Source organism: Episyrphus balteatus, chromosome 2, assembly GCF_945859705.1.
Source record: "Episyrphus balteatus chromosome 2, idEpiBalt1.1, whole genome shotgun sequence".
NCBI lineage: Eukaryota > Metazoa > Arthropoda > Insecta > Diptera > Syrphidae > Episyrphus > Episyrphus balteatus.
The window spans coordinates 12,159,423-12,176,223 of record NC_079135.1 but is presented as its reverse complement, the minus strand read 5'-3'; the positions used below and the strand labels follow the sequence as shown (position 1 = coordinate 12,176,223).

Genomic DNA, 16,801 nt, shown 5'->3' with positions numbered 1-16,801 from the left:
GAAGACAATCATCAACATCATCCCACAAGTATTCACACATTCAATATCTTACGAGCTGGAGGTACATATATCTGTTAAATTTGGAGAAAATATGCTAAATAAGATTGTTAAAGTTATTGTGTGCAAACAAAGTTTTAGCAGCTAACTGTGAAATACAAAATCGTGTTTGCACAAAAGTGTGAGTCATCAAGTTTTTTGTGTATTATTTGAAAAAGAGTAAAAACAGAATTGACATTTCAATGGGGTCAAATAGAGGCCATTTGAATCCAAGGTACTCTTTAAGACTTTATCAATTGTAAGCAAGAGTCGGTGCCAACTCCGTGAAGCCAAAACTGCGACCTCAAAATTTTTGAACCAAACTTGTCTAATTCGTTTGTAGACCGTTTTTCCATGTTTGTCTACCCAAAATTTTCGTTTGTCCACCTTTCAAAAAAAAATTTAGAGCACGTTCTTTTTTTTATAGGAAGTCTGAAAAATGAAAAATCGTCTAAAACACTTAAATCTTAGACGTATAAACCCAACTGCAATCGTCCACCTCGAGTTCTATATACATCTCTATGCATACCAAATATTATCGTTTGTCCATCCTGCGTTTAGGAGATATTCAAAATAGAATTTTTGTATAGCAAATCTCATACAAAAATCATTTTTTCTAAAATCCCCAAAAATGTATTTTTATTCAAAAATTCAAACGGCAATCGTTTATCCACCCTACGTTTAGAAGATATTTAAAAACAATTTTTGTACTGAAAAACTCAAAGTCCCCTTAAATCTCCAAAAATTATTTTTTTTTTTTCAAAATTCAAATTTCTGAGGTTATCCATACCTCGAGTTGTTTACATATACCAAATATCATCGTTTATCCACCGTCCGTTAAGGAGATATTCAGTTTGAATTTTTGATATATGTACATAAAGAACTCGAGGAGGACAAAAAAAATTTGAATTTTTGAAAAAAAAAGTAATTTTTTGGATTTTATGGGACTTTGAATTTTTCAGTAAAAAATTTGTTTTTTAAATATCTCCTAAACGTAAATTGGATAAACGATGATTTTTTATTTGTATCCATTTCTCGAGGTGGACAAACAATTGCTGTTTGAATTTTTGAAAAAAAGTAATTTTTGGGGACTTTGTAATTTTCAGTATTTTTTTGAGAGTTGCTATAAAAAAATTCTTTTTGGAATATCTTCTAAACAGAGGCTGGACAAACGATGCTTTTTGGTATGCGTAAAGAACTCGACGTGGACAAACGACAGCAGTTTGAATTTTTGATAAAAATTGATTTTTTTGGGATTTTAGGGGAATTTCAATTTTTCAGTGCAAAATTTCTTTTTTGCATTGCTCCTAAACGGAGGGTGGAAAAACGATAATATTTGGTATGTATATAGAACTCGAGGTGGACAAACGATGGCAATTGGTTTTTGTACGTCTATCTCAAAATTTTAGTGTTAAAGACGATTTTTCATTTTTCAGACTTCCTAAAAAAAAATTCGCTCTAAAATTTTTTTGAAGGGTGGACAAACGAAAATTTCGGGTGGACAAACATAGATAAAAGGTGGACGAACAAATTAGACAAGTTTGGTACAAAAATATTGGGGTCGTAGTTCTGGCTTCACGGAGCTTGAAACTGCTGTTAAAAAAAAAATTAAAATGACTTCTAGCTTTTTTTCGACAGCTGACCAATCAGAACCCTTAACATTCCTGAAACTTTGTATTAAACACAGGAAACAGATCAATATAATTTTCATAATATTCTACGACCAACTTGAACCCTATAGAAGCAAGATGCAAAACAAATTGCCATAAAAGGATTTTTTTTTAAACAAAACTAGTCTGGCAGCAAAACAAAAACCAAAACAAATACACTAACTATATATTCATATGCCTAATTAAGATAATTTTTGTTGGGTAGGTAGACAGGTATGTGTTTCCGTAATTCCATATTTTCCCACCAAACAACAAAAAAACGACAACTATATACCGACGACGAGAACCACGATAGTGAATATAGAGTGTAGACTGTAGAGTGTAGACAGTTTGACACCATCTATCGTTACGTTTACAAATGGCGTCACTTTAATGATGGTGTTAATTGATTACTCTATACATATTTGCAATTATAGATATCACATTATATAGTCGGCTAGGCAGGTAGGCAGGCCAGGCAACCAGACCAGCATTAGTTAGGCATGTGAAATTTTTATAAAGCATAAATAAATAAATTTTATATTTAGTGGAGGGAAAAAATATAAAAAAAAATCATATTAATTTGTATTCACTTTTAATTAGTGCAGGTCACATGAATTGATAAATCTACTTTTGATTAAAAACAAAGCAAACTAAAACTGTTTGTTCAAAGTCTGACGATGCCGCCAATTATTATAACGAAGTACGACGACAACGATATAAGGGTTAGGCAAGAGTATTAAGGGTTAGGTAAGAGTATTTACATTTTAGTCAACACCTGACGAGTGGTTGGTAATAGATAACATTAATCAAACTAATAGGCTCGATTGATCATAAACGTCAAAATATTGAGATTAGTTTATTTTGTTTTGTGTAAAATTAGTAGAAATATATGGTTTTTTTGATTTGAATTATTTTATCTGAATTAATTTTTGTTGCAAATTCTAGTACAATTTAATAAGTTTAAAGTTGTTAGAATTTCCAAAACTGAAAGTGTCGTCTATTAAAATAGCTCATCAACAAAGTGATTCATTTTAAACATATTTTTAACTCAATTTCAAACGACACAATATTAACAAGTTTTTAAGAGGTGGTGATGATTCGACAAAATCTGAGCGTGGGAGTTTTAAATTTTTAGATTCTTTAGTTTGCCTATGAATAATTCATAACAGATAAGAAATTGAGTTTGGCAGAAATATTGACAAACATAAGAAAAATAGTCTCATTAGCAACATAAAAGTGGAATACAAAAAGACACTGAAACCACTTTTATGTTTACTTTAGTTTTGATTTCGGCATATTGAAGTCTCCATTCATTTTCCAAACAACATCAACAATCTGAAACATTTATTGAGACCTGAAAGATGTTATTTTATTGTTACTGTTTATACCATGAAATATGGTTCGTTCGAGATAATTTGGAAAAGTCTCCACTGATGATTTAACTTAAGGTTTATTTGCTGTGTTTATCGTGAAAAATTCAATTTTGTGATTGTACTAGATTTTTTAAAGATATCTTCACTAATTTGGCATATGGCTTCGTTGCTTTGGAGGAGGCAGACTACTCATGAATAGATACCTAGATAAGTAGATCTAGTAGCAAAATTGACGGGTGATCTTCTACTCGAGTAAAAACTAAGTGCTAGAGTAGGTACTAGATTTCTACACATGGGAAGTCTACTACCTCCAGAAGAATGTGCCTAATTACAATTTGTTATAGGAGCAACAAGGTGTCTTTTTTGCTAGTTTTTTTATTTCATAAAACATGATTGCATTATATGATCGTAGGTACCTAGATTATTATTTTGAAAAGTCTACACTTATGCTTCTCACTCTATTTAGATATTGTTTGAAATATCAATTGAAGGCAAAAAGGTGTAACTTAAGATTTGTTTGTTGTTAGGTGCATTATACACGACGTTATGTAATCGTACTAGATTATTTAAAAAGTCTCCACTCACTTTTTTACTGTTGTTTTTTGTTTAAATGCAAAGGGGGAATGTATTGCTTAGATTTAGTTTAGTGAAAAGATAATATGATTGTACTAGATTATTTAAGGTAGCCGTAATGTAATTATTAAAAGTCTGATATTACAGCATAAAGATATTGTTGGAAGACAAAATGATCCAATTTCAGATTTGTTTGCTGTTTAGTGCAAGAAACAAGGCAGTATAAGATTGTACTAGATTAGTTAAAAAAAAGTCTCCACACACTTTTTTTTAGTTTTTTTTTTGTTTATATAGAACATTTTATTGTTTTGTTTGAAACATTATTTGAGTAGAAAAAATATATACTGTGAGTGTACTAGATTATTTAGAGTAGCATCAACTCATTTTTCATCAGAATATGTATTATTTGATTAGTCTCAAATTGACAAAAAAATTCCTAGAATTCCGTCTGTGTATCTAATTTTTGTTAGTGATTGTTTAGCAGCTGTTTTAATTCTACAAATATGTCTGCTTAGTACCAGCAGTTTATATCGAAAACAAAAATTTCAATTGCGTCTACGTGTGACAGCTGAGAATTTGCAAAGTGAAATAAAAATAAAAAAAAAAACAGCATTCAGCTGCAAAATGTTGTGACAATCATCATAAATAATATTAACTCTTATCTCACATCATGTTAAGAAAAATTGTTATTAAATATATAGAAAAAATGACACGTTAATCAATCAAATACAAGTCAAACTAAGTAAAAACATTACTGCTTACAAATACAAATAATTAAGATTTTCAAAAAGATACCTACATTATTATTATTTCACTGAGATATAAAATTTAATGAAACGAAAACACGTGCTGACAAGTTAATAGAATCTTTTGTTATTTCCGACGCCAATCTCTTAAAGTGCTAATTGTTTATTTGTTTGTTTAAATTATTTACAAAGTCTCATTCTCTGAATACAAACAAACCAAATGTCAATAACTTCTGATGTCAAATTTTAAGATTAAACTATGCATAAAATAATAATCTAACATTCAACTAACTCAGCCATTAGGAAAAAAAATGCTTCAAAGTTCAAACTAACTAAAAGAAAATTTATCAAACGAATTAAACAAAAACCACAAAAATGATGAAAGAATTTAATCTGTAACCAAAGTTACGAATTAGTCATACTCCGTTGCTTAAACAAACACCCACAACTATACACTAAATGTCCTGCCCTCTGCACCTTAGGTAGAAAACATACCCTTTAAAGCTTTATGCATTTCTCCATGCTTATACTTGTAATTCCAAGTTTTCTATATCGTTTTAATCCGCCCTTACAAGTTGCTCTAACATGAGTATCCCATTGATTACACCACCAGTACGTACCATGGTTGCTTAACGATGCTTCCTTACGTAGTACTACTTACATTTATATATGTATTTGTATATCCTTTGACTTTGACACTCAGAGAACGAGAGAAAAACTTTTGCAAAAATCTAGCTATTCAAAAAATAATTAAACGAAATGTGTGTTGTAAGACTGTGTGTGTGTGGGTCTGGGGAAGGTACTTGTATCCTTCGTACTAATTGCTTATCATTAAAAAAGGACCACAGCATAACAAAACAACAACAAAAAGTAAAAAAAAAAGAAAGTAAAAACATCGAGAAAAAAGGAATAAAAAAACATCAAGGACAAGAGTAATCTCGTTGCACCATGAAACACACTTCCTTCCTTCTTGAATTAAACATAAAAATTGCCACCATGCAGTTTTGCCATATTTTCCTTTTCTTGTATCCCTTTTTTTTCTAAAATACCTTACATTTCTCTGTGGATGACGATGACGATGATGATGATGAAAAAATAAAAATTACATGCAACTGTGTGTTGTGTGACGACACCTACTGCTGTTTCTAACGATTTTCTTCCTTCTTGTAGAGAGGTAATATAACCTAAAACACTCTATGACCAAACGAACTAACAGAAAACAACAACAACAACAACAAAAACAATAACAACCAACAGAGAGAGAGAAAGAAAGGAAAACTCGTGCAAAAATTATTTCCCACAAATGTCCTTGAGTTTTTTATTTTCACTGTGCAACAAACGAACCGACGACGACGACAACATGACTATGAACGACGACGACTATAAGGATGACAAGCGACCAACAACCTTGGAGTGCGCAAGCCAAAGCCAGTTGAAATCCTTAAATCTTGCTCAAACAGTCACAAGTCAAATGCATTGCCCGTAATTACTTGCTTTTTTTTTTTTTTTTTTTTCATTTTTGTCTTTGTTTATATTTTTTTTTTTGTGTGTTTTCTTCTATGTTTTCATGTCAAAGTAAATGTTAGTTAGCTGTGAGAAGACTGGAAGAACGTTGAACCTGTTAGCTAGATTTTTATACCAATATAGGTACTATTTGTATCTTTTTTTTTTGTACTATTTTCGCTTTTTTATAGTTTGTACGAAAAAAAAACTAATTTGGAGCTAAAATTGGACAACTGGTAAATGATAAGAACCTAATTTTAAAGGGGAGGTATTAGTTTAGAAAAAAAAAAAAGATTTTCAAATTTTTTTGACTAATAGCGGATAAAATATTCACTATTATTATCTATTTTTTGCTAAATGTTTCAAACAAAACATCATAACCTCGACTGAAAAACTAAAATAAAATGTACCTATATGAAAGAAAGTACATGCCACAAAGAGCGTTCCTGAAATGACACCAAATTTATGCAAGCTAATGTCTAATCTCTAATCTAGTGAAAACCATTTTCTTTTATGTTGTTAATCCAGAAAAATAATAACGCAAGAGTTCTCTCAATGACCAAAATGTAGAAATTTGTAAATTTTTTTTTGATTTATTGAAAAATCACGAAAAAAAGGAATTCTGAGAACGCTTAATTGGTACCGAAAAATTATATATGATAGCAGATTTCAATTCAGTTTATCCTTATCAACAAGTATTATGTACTTTCTTTAGTGTTATTTAAATTCGTTCAAAATGTTTATCATTAGACAGAATCATGCAGGATACTTTATTCGACACTCTGAGTGCGTTCCCGAAAATGGCTTGTTGCCTTGAATAATTTTTTTAATTTAATTTTACCAACCTTTTTTTTAACTTACCTTCCCATTAGTTGGATAGATAACTCAAACTTAAACACAGTTTTTAACCTTGATGTTAATAAAATCGTTTGCAAAATATTTGAAACTAAAAAGCAATGTATATAAATATGAATATGAGACCTAAAATTTGAAACACATCTGAGGTTTTCCTTTGTTTTCCATTTTGCAACCAATTTGAAACTATTTTGCAACCGATTTGAAACAAATTATTTTTTCATTTCGGTGTAATAATGAAACCGATTTTTTTTTTTGAGTTTAAAATCTTTTGCTATTGATATTGTATGTAATATTTATTACTTCAACTTTTTTGCAATCGGTTTAAAACTAATTTCGAAATCTCAGGTGTAAGTTGTCAACCTTTTTTTTTTAAATTAAATTCTACATAAGAAAGAAAGTAAAACTTATATAACAGTTCAAAGAAGTTGTGGAAATAGAACAATAACAAATTTGGAATGATTTTGAAACCGATTTGCAGCCGATTGGAAACGAATTTGTTTATTTAATTTTTAGAATTAATAGCTGAAAACTGATTTTAAAAAGCTTCAATTTTAAACTAAATGATAAACTTACTAGTATCGATTGAGTGTACACTTGCACTCTATCCCACTTCTGATACCAATGTTCATTTTCTTGATCTTTTTGCTCCATGACTTTAATTTTTATTTATGGGTTAGAAAAACAATTTTGAAGCATATTTTCCGATGATAAATATTTGTTATTTAAAACAAATTTAACTCTAAATAATTAATCATGTTTTTGCCGAAAATACGCGCAATCTCATGCGCCGATTAATAAAACATTATTTTTTTTTCCTATTTTTTCATCTCTCTATTAAAGGACAGACATTTTTATACCTCGTACCTAATACCTTTTTTCCCTTTTTTATGCAATTCTATGTACACAGACAAAAAAATAACAAAAAATTAAACAAACCCTGTGTGTAGTGAGAGGAAACAAAACGAAATGGACTTTTTGATTACATGAGTAATACACAGGCTTATAAATAAATAATAAAACAAAAACAAAAAAAAACAGACGAGAAGATAGGTACTTGTTGTATAGAAGAGAGGGGTTATAGAACCATCCGTGTGTATCTTTCTTTAGAAGGTACAACAGAGATATAAATCTACCTGCAGTTTTCACACGATTATTATGTGGATTTGTTTTTATTTCTTATTTTTATGACACGAAAGATATAATTTATCTTATCTTTTCCCGAAAAAAAAAATGAAAAAAAAAAAAACAACAACAAAAATGAAAACGAAAACCAGAAAACCCGGTGGAAGTATTTTTTGTTCTATGAAAATTGGTATACAAACATACCTACCTTGCTTGGCTTATCGGAAGGTAAAATTTGTATAGACTATGTCGCTTTTTTGATCTAATATACTATATCTGTGTTTTACCTATAGAAGACATAACTTCTTGTCGCGTTTGTCATACAAATGACGTTGACGCGACCTAGGTTCAACATAATAGAAATATAAATATATATTTTTTCGTCAGATACTTTTAATTTCATTGTATTCTGTGATGGTTTTTGTTATGCGCCGCCAAAACAGTGGAACATTTTATATGAAAGAGTTGGAAAAAATTAAAAAAAAAAAAATTCTGTGAAATATTTCAATTTCTTGTGCAGAAAAACAAGATTTTCAAAAATTTAACTAAATATCGAAAATGAGATAAAAATGAATACAAAATGGGCGTGTTTGTGGGCGTTGTTTTTCTGAGGTAAAATGTTAAATATTTCTCTTCTTTGTTCAAAATGATATGAATATCTATCAAAGGGCATTTTCTTATCCAATTAAGTAAGCTTCTTCAGTTTATAAAGACAATCTCATACCCTTGATGAATTAGTTCCAATTTTTAAGATGTTTTGTTCCAATGTACACCGGATAGATAAAACAAATCCAAAAACTTGTTCCTGGTTCCTTGGGATTTTAGAGAGATTGAAAAGCATGTTTGGTTTTGTGTTGGAACAAACGAACCAAGTTGTTTTTTGAATTAATTTCGTGTGAAGTTGTTTTATATTTTTTGGTTTTTGTTTTGTCTTTGTTTTTATTTGTTGGAGAGAAGAGAATGAGATTTTGTTTCATCTATATTGTTTTGTAGGAGTATAATTAAATTAACAAACGACTCAGTCTTAATTTGCATACTCAGATCGATAAGATAATGAATTAGAAGATGTTCAAGTTCAGGTTCAGGTAGGTAATGAAAAAAAAAAAAAAATACAAAAACCCATCAAGACAACAAAAAGAGCGAGAGAGGAGTGCCAAAATTGACAGACATTTAGGTATAGGGTAAACCACGCAGCCGGTTTTGATGAGTATTTTTGGTATTTTTGAGTGGGATTTGTTGATGAATGAAAAATTAAATTATGCAAATAGAAGAGGGGTGAAGGGGGAGGAGGATTTTGTGTTCATCGAGTTGTGTTGTGTGAAGATATTTGATTTCATTAATGGATTTTTGTCGAGCGCAAAAGATTTTTCACAACTTGAAGTTGCATTTTTTTTTTTAATTTTTTTGAAATAGAAAACTTGTTAATTTTTTTGGAAACAAAATACTAACATCAAATGTTTATTGGATGGTGTCAATTTTTATTTGTTGTCTCATATTTCAAAGAACATTAAAAAAACGAACATGATATGTTTGTCTACACTGTGTGCGTTTGTATAAAATAATCAATTTATTTAAAAATCAAAACACGTGAAACGATTTATTTCACTTTATATATTTTGCAAAAAGGTAATAAAACAAGAATATAATTTTTATGGCTATTAGTCTTATGTGTCGAGCAAAAATTTAAATTAATTTCTTTATCCAAGTATTACGTACCTATTGGAAAACACAAGTACAATTAATTGGTGTTGACATAAAATTTTAAGTTTTTTTTCGTGTTTTGGGGTTAGGCAGTAAAAAATTTAATTTTACAACCAATCGTGATAGAGACTTGTTTTGTGTTGTTAATATAATAATTGTTGTGGTGGCGCTGGCTCAAGGCTAAAATTGAAACCAACAAGAGCTTTTATAGGAGTTGTTTTGTATACTAGCGCAACTACATGGAGGAGGAGATAAAAGGAATGTATTTTTTAACTAATAAAAACGTGCAGCTGTTAAGTACTTAACCTAACTATGTGTGAAATTAATTGAATAAAACTTGTAATCTTGCTTAAAATTTACTAGTGGCTTTTGATATTGGTCTTACAATGTATGAATGGGATATTTATGGGAATCTTTGTTTTTTTTTTCGCAATAGTTTGTGTCTAAAGGTTTAGTAAAATTTAACGTTTAAGGTGCCTACTTTCAAGTCTGTCTTCTAATGTGAACTTTTTTTCAAGAGATTTCAAGCTTATGTACCCTAAGCTAGGAACTTAAAACCTTCAACCCAACATTAAACTGAATGCAAATGAAAGATAAACAATTTGAAACCATTTCCCGTAATCGATTTAAAAAAAATAAAAATTAGTTGAAAATCGGTTCCAAATGAATTTAAATCATTTGCAACCGATTTTTAAATAATTTATAGTTTTATTTTTTAAGAAGAGCTTTCCCGACTTTGAAGAACTTTTAAAGTTTAATTAAATTAATAAATAGACTAGTTTGCAATCAATTACAATAAAAAAAATTTAACTTATTCCCGATGAAATAGGGTTTAAAACTAAGCAAAGCACCCAACTCTTATGACAGTCCAATATTTATAAGTTTAAAAGGATTTGAATCTTTTTTGCAATTATGATTGAATTATTCTTAAACTTACAATCAATTTTCAGCTTAATAATTACTCTCATGTCTCTAAAAAAAATGAAAGAAATACCTTCCTTCTTTAAACAGCAAGTATTTTCCATACAAATTCATTGTAAAATAAGTAATACCCTTCTGTTTCCACCTTTGCAACATTTCATCTGTCAGTTTCATCAAACTAATAGGTGTCACTTTAGAATTTGACAAATTTAAAAATTCAGCTTTTTGACTTTTTGAAATTTTCTTTGGAAGAAACTGAGGGAGCGAATCAAAAAAATTTGTACCTCCACTTTTTGTCAAATGGAGTTCGAGAATTTGACAGAATAACCGTTTCATGTTGTTGAGATTCCTTACAACTTTAGGATATCAAAACCCCAAAAAAGGTTTATTTCTTTGGCGTATGTCAATAAGCCTATGATTACACTAAATCTTTAAAGTTATACTTTTTTTCTAGCATTTTGATCAAAGTAAAAATATGCTTTTTGACATTATGTCAAAATTACATTTACCTATATTAACCCACCTGCTACATGTGCATTATTACTGTGTGAAACTGGTAAATTTCAAAACGCGTGTTCACACGTTTCAAACAAAAGTTTGGATAAAAGTGAAGTTCTGGGAGACTTATTTCTTATCTAAAGAGACTTATTTTGGGATCTGAAATTTATCTTGTAAAAAAAAGTAATATAAAACCTTCAGCATTTATCAAAATCTTATTAAAAAGCTATTACTGTATCCAATTTGTAAATATTTTACGACATTTTATCAATAAGACCTTCCCTAACAGTATTTCCCTTGTTTCTTCATCATCAGCTTAATGTCCCAAAAAAACATTTGTCCTCAAAGCGATTACAAAGAAAAACCTAAATTACCTACTTATAAATTACAGCTTATTAGCAGTTTTTCACAATTTCCTTTTTCCATTAGTTTTTTTTTTTTTTTTGCTTCTTCGAATTTAATACGAAGCACGTGTTGTAATTTATTTATTTATTGTTTTTATATTTATTTTTGTTTTATTTTTTTTGCGAAATTATTTATGCAGGTCAGCTTTGAGTTCATGCTGTTTTGATGGATGTCTTTTAGCTTCAACATGCGTCAGTAACATTGATTGTCATCGGTGTATGGTAAAGTTTAACGTAAAATAGCGTAGTGAAGTGTCAGTGTCAGTTGATATGGTGTGGGTTTTCTGGTAAAAATTTATATATTCCAGTGGTAAGTTTTTATTTATTTTTTGCTGATTTTGATTTCGTAGGTATATTTTTTTTTGGCAAGTTTCCGTTTGATTTAATGAAATTCAGATTTATACATGCAAGCAGCACATGCGGTGGCGGCAGCAAGCGGTCAAATTGTATACATGCGGCAATAACGATGGTGATGGTGGCAATGCGATATGATATGCGGCGGAGAAAATAATGCATGTAATAAATTTATTTTTATTTTCTCAAGAGAATTCTCTCCTCCAAAAAGCTATAAAATGTTAATTTTTATTTTATTTTGGATGTTGGTGTTTTTTTTTTGGTGTTGTCGTTTTATTTTTTCAAACTTTTTAATTTGAGTTATAAATTAGAATGAAACATGGCATTCTTATTGGAGGATTTATAGGCTTCATTAGTATTTTGAATATTGTATTTAATCATAATTTTTTCAAAATATTTTTCAAAATGTTGATGCAATATTGGTTTTTTGATTTATTTAAAGATACAAAATCTGAATAAACCCATAACAATAGATTCGTAACGTAATCCATTACGTTTTTGACAGTTAAATTTGCTGATTTTTAACAATCAAATAAAGTGGAGATTTAATTTCTTAAAGAAAACCACTGATCATTTCGACTGACACATTTATATCTTCTTTACAATTTTTGACATTTAAATGCTGCACAAATGTCAATTATGCGTTTACATGATGGCAGTTCAACGCAATGTTACCACAATTTGACATTTAAACAAAATTAAAACAAGCTTTGACATTTGATCCAAGTTTATTTTCATCATAGAAAAACATAACACTGCTTAAAATCAATAAAATAATACCCCATACAGAGAGATCTTATTAAAAATTTAATTGAATTTCAACCAAAAACCATATGGTGTGGGAATAAGTTTCTTGAAATAACTTTTGGATATCATATTTAATTATATAAGTTATTACACCTTACTGAATAGATTTGGAAGTAGAAATTCCTTTTGAGGTTTGAGCACAAAGTACAAATTCTCTAGTCATGTTGGGAAGATTATTAATAAAAGAGAGATTCCTTGTGTTTAATGTCATATTACAACTACAATACAGGTAGAAGTAGGAACATTGACTTTATTGAAATATATTGACTCTATAATAACTCTTTAAGGGGTCAATAACATACAAACAGAGAGAGTCATCGAATAAACCATATACCAACAATTATATATATTTCCATAAATTCTGATTATCATTGTGTATAAATTATAGTGAAATACGAGTACGTATATTCCTCTCTATGGCTGACGATAATCAAGAGAACACGTAAGTATGTATCGAGTGTTGTTTAGTTTAATGCGGTGAACAATCGAACTTCGACACCCATTAATTTTGAATTCTAATCGTTGGAATAGAATATAATAGTTGTGCATGCAAAACATAATATTAACATTGAAGGAAACATTAGTGATAGAAACTTTACACACAAATGACACAGTGCAATGTGTCAGACAAGTTGACGTCAAATATATTGACATTTTTTTTTTTTAATTTGCGATAAGAGTTTTTAGCGAATATGATGAGGGTTTAAAAACTATAAATGTTTAATTATCAGTAGCATTTCTGTCATTGAAATAGGTCAGTTCAGATTTCTTAAATTTCAGGCATTGGACTCTTCTTCGATTAATTTTGACTTCTTTGTATTTTATTCTACTCACACACTTCATAGTGGAAAAAAGATGGCTAATGTGAGTAACGATTTTTGAAAATTTCTGAAAATGTTTCCGAACTTGTATCTGAAACTAACGTCAAAAAATTGGTTAAGTTTGTCTAATTACTTCCAGAAACTTGATAAGAAATGAACGAACTGAAACTTTTTAGAAAACTAAATTGTATGTACACATGTACAGCACATGTACTTACACGCGCTTGGAGTTCAACTTCTCTCTCACAGAAATTCACTTTTATCCAAACTTTTCTCGGACCGGTTGATGAACATGGGTCTTATAATTTAGTAGTTTCGCACAATAGTAATGCACATATACAGCAACAGGGTTAGTACGGATAAATGTCAACTTGAAATACATATAGGTATGTCAAAAAATAATTTTTTACCCAGAAAAAAAATTTAACTTCAAAAAAGTATATTATTTGTATCGTCTGCTATGTTAATCGTGCAGCTTTTCAAGAGCTTATTATGTTTTTCATGGAAAAATTGTAATAGATTTTATGCTTAACTTTTATTCATTGTACTGTGCAAAGTTAGTAATGACATTACATATTTATAATCTCACTATTTTATTTAACAATTATATAAATAAAACGAGTGATCAGAATCCAGCAGGCATGGTAATGACAACATTTTCCAGTGCACAACTTTACGAGTGATATTCACATTTGTACTAGATTATTTGGAGAGTTTTAAAACTCTTTTAATCACATTTTACTGTCCCGAAATAATGTTTTGTATCCATCAAAGTAAAATGTTTGTTTTATTTATTTTTTTGGTCTGTTAGAATTAACATCCTTCACAGATTAACATTTTCAAGATAAAATTAAATTTTGGGAAATTGGCGTTCCTTCGGACTTAATAGACTATTATTTAGTAGATGATAAGAAGATCTAATTCTACACATGATCTTCTTTCGAGGACATAGGAATATTTATTGGTTGTACTAGATTTCTCCTCATAAGTATAGTCAACCATCTTTCAAAAGAAAGCAGCTATTTTTGTTCTTTTGGAGATGGTAAGGTACCTACTCACGATTAGATAATCTAGTACATTTACTACCTACTAGATCTATAATTGCTTCTTTGCCCGAGTAGATGGAAATTGCATTGATTTTGTTGAAAGTTAGTTTTATTGAAAATAGCTAGTTAAGTGTGTAGGTATTTTACCACCTCCAACGGAAAAGGTTTGAATTAGCGGATGGATCGTAATGGTGAATGATTTCCAGGTTTTATTAAATAAAAGCCCTGTTTCTTTGGGAGGTGGCAAAGTGCTTGGTACTAGGTACAAGTAGTTTACTAGTGATTTTCAATTAGTAGACTACCACCTCCAATGAAACAGGACTAAAGTAAGTTTTACAAAAGATTGCATGAATGTGTTTTAAGTGGGAAACAAAATCATATTTTTGACAGTTCATAGGCCAACAAGAACACCTGTTCTACACAATTATTTTATGACAGTTCTTTTTCTGGCCAACAAAAACATCTTCTTTAACACTATAAGAGGAACAAAAGTGTGTTATTTTCAGTTAAACAATGTTTTCTCCACATTTCTATTAAAATACTCCACAGAAGTAAACTTAAATAATTTGTTTGCTATCACCTCAATTATACATAATTCGCTGACATTTATTTGACAGCTATAGTCACAGTCCAAATAATCTTTAATAAAACCATAAAAAAGTATTCTTGTTCTAATCAAATCCCCTGTTTTTTTTTTTTTTTTTTTTGTACACATCATTAATCACGCAATACTCACTCACCATTTTTTCCATGAACTAACTTTACCTATAATTCCCTTATCTCTAACCGGCTTTATTAACTCTCATAGGGAGTTGTTAAAAAGAGCTTTGGTCAGTAAACACAAATAAATTTATTGTAATTCAATCTAACCAACCTCTTAAGTACACAAATAGTCTACATTTGGTTTACTTTTACATTAATTAGTAATATAGGAGTATTATAGAGAATTAAGGTTAAAACACAATTCCAACGAATGACAGTTGTTGCTATCGATTAGGAAAACTCACCTCTTAAATCATAATTCCCATCAATTTTAACATCAATCGACTCAAAATATCCGCTAACCGAATTGCATGCCTCACGTATCGTATCCTTATTCGAATCAGCATGTAAATGATGATGACCTGAAGCACCTGATGATGCAGCAGATGAATCCAAATCCAAATTTTTCGCATTAACTAATAGAAATAACATTTGAAAACAACAAAATAACGATACCACAAAATGGTAATTGCACTTTTTATTATCGAAACACTTTGATAATGATGAGGCCATGGTGAATAATTTTTTTTTTTTTTAATATTTCCTCTATTTTCTTAAAATAAAATCAACCGAAATTTTTTTTCACAAAAAATTCGGTGAAAATAAGGAAAACAACAGAAAAAAAATCGAAATTCGCAAAAGTAACGAATTACACGACCCAATGCACTTTTCACCAAAAAAAAATCAACAAACAAACATCAAAACCAAAAAAGAAAAGAGGGCAGCACCGACCAATTCGCAATGCGAAATGCACAAGAGCGACAAAGGCGACGACGACAACAACGTTGACGGTTGAATACGAAGACCAAAGACGACCAAGACGACGACGATATGATACGAGAATATTGTGTATGCAGCTCAAAAAACAGTGGCGGGCTATACAGTGGTTAACAACAACAACTCACCACCACCACTCAAAATCAACGATCGAGAGAATTAAACAACAACAATCACACGGTAAAACGACGATGACGACGACGTCAGTGTGTTTTGCACCTTTTTTCACGTTTGCATATTTTTTTTCATTCGTTTTTTCTGAATTCTTTTTTACTTTTTATTTACACATGAAATACCACTCGAGTGATGTTCTGCTGTGCTGCTGGGGTTGGAGTGGGTTTTTTTTTTGTCGTGTGTGTTATGTACAGAGACAGACAGTATTGGGCGGTGAGGTGAGCGATATACTATAGATGGGGGCAAAAATTGGCAGACAATCTCTACTCGTTACTGCGTGGATTTATATTTAGCTTCCCCACTTGCATTACAGTATTTTATAGAATTTAATGCTTAACTGTCAGTTTGACAGTTTAATAGAACTTTTTTAACTGATTTTCACTCAAAAGATCGTTTGACAGTCGAGGTTTTTTTTTTTATTGATAAGGTGCCATCATTTAAACAAAAAATAGGAAAGTATCTGCCAATTCGAGAGATAACACTCGATAAAATGATATATATTTTTTTGTTTTTGTAGAGTTGTCTAATGTTTACTCTGAGACTGATTGATTGATGATTGATCTCTACACAACAACAACGGTCTACTTTCGTAATGCGAATGCGAATTTGCACTCTGACAGCTAGAATTTATACAACTGTCAGTTTTTCGATTTACCGAAAACGGTTATACCAA

General features: G+C 30.0%; 1 protein-coding gene across 1 annotated transcript in view; it reads right to left on the bottom strand.

The window, feature by feature from the left end:
• LOC129908555 (division abnormally delayed protein) overlaps positions 1-16,033 on the bottom strand; it is a 192,886-nt gene extending 176,853 nt beyond the window's left edge. Inside the window, exon 1 of the mRNA XM_055985147.1 lies at positions 15,423-16,033. Coding sequence (XP_055841122.1) covers positions 15,423-15,690 — 268 coding nt within the window. The 5' untranslated portion in view covers positions 15,691-16,033. The remainder of the gene's footprint in view (positions 1-15,422) is intronic.
• Positions 16,034-16,801: the final 768 nt, after the last annotated feature.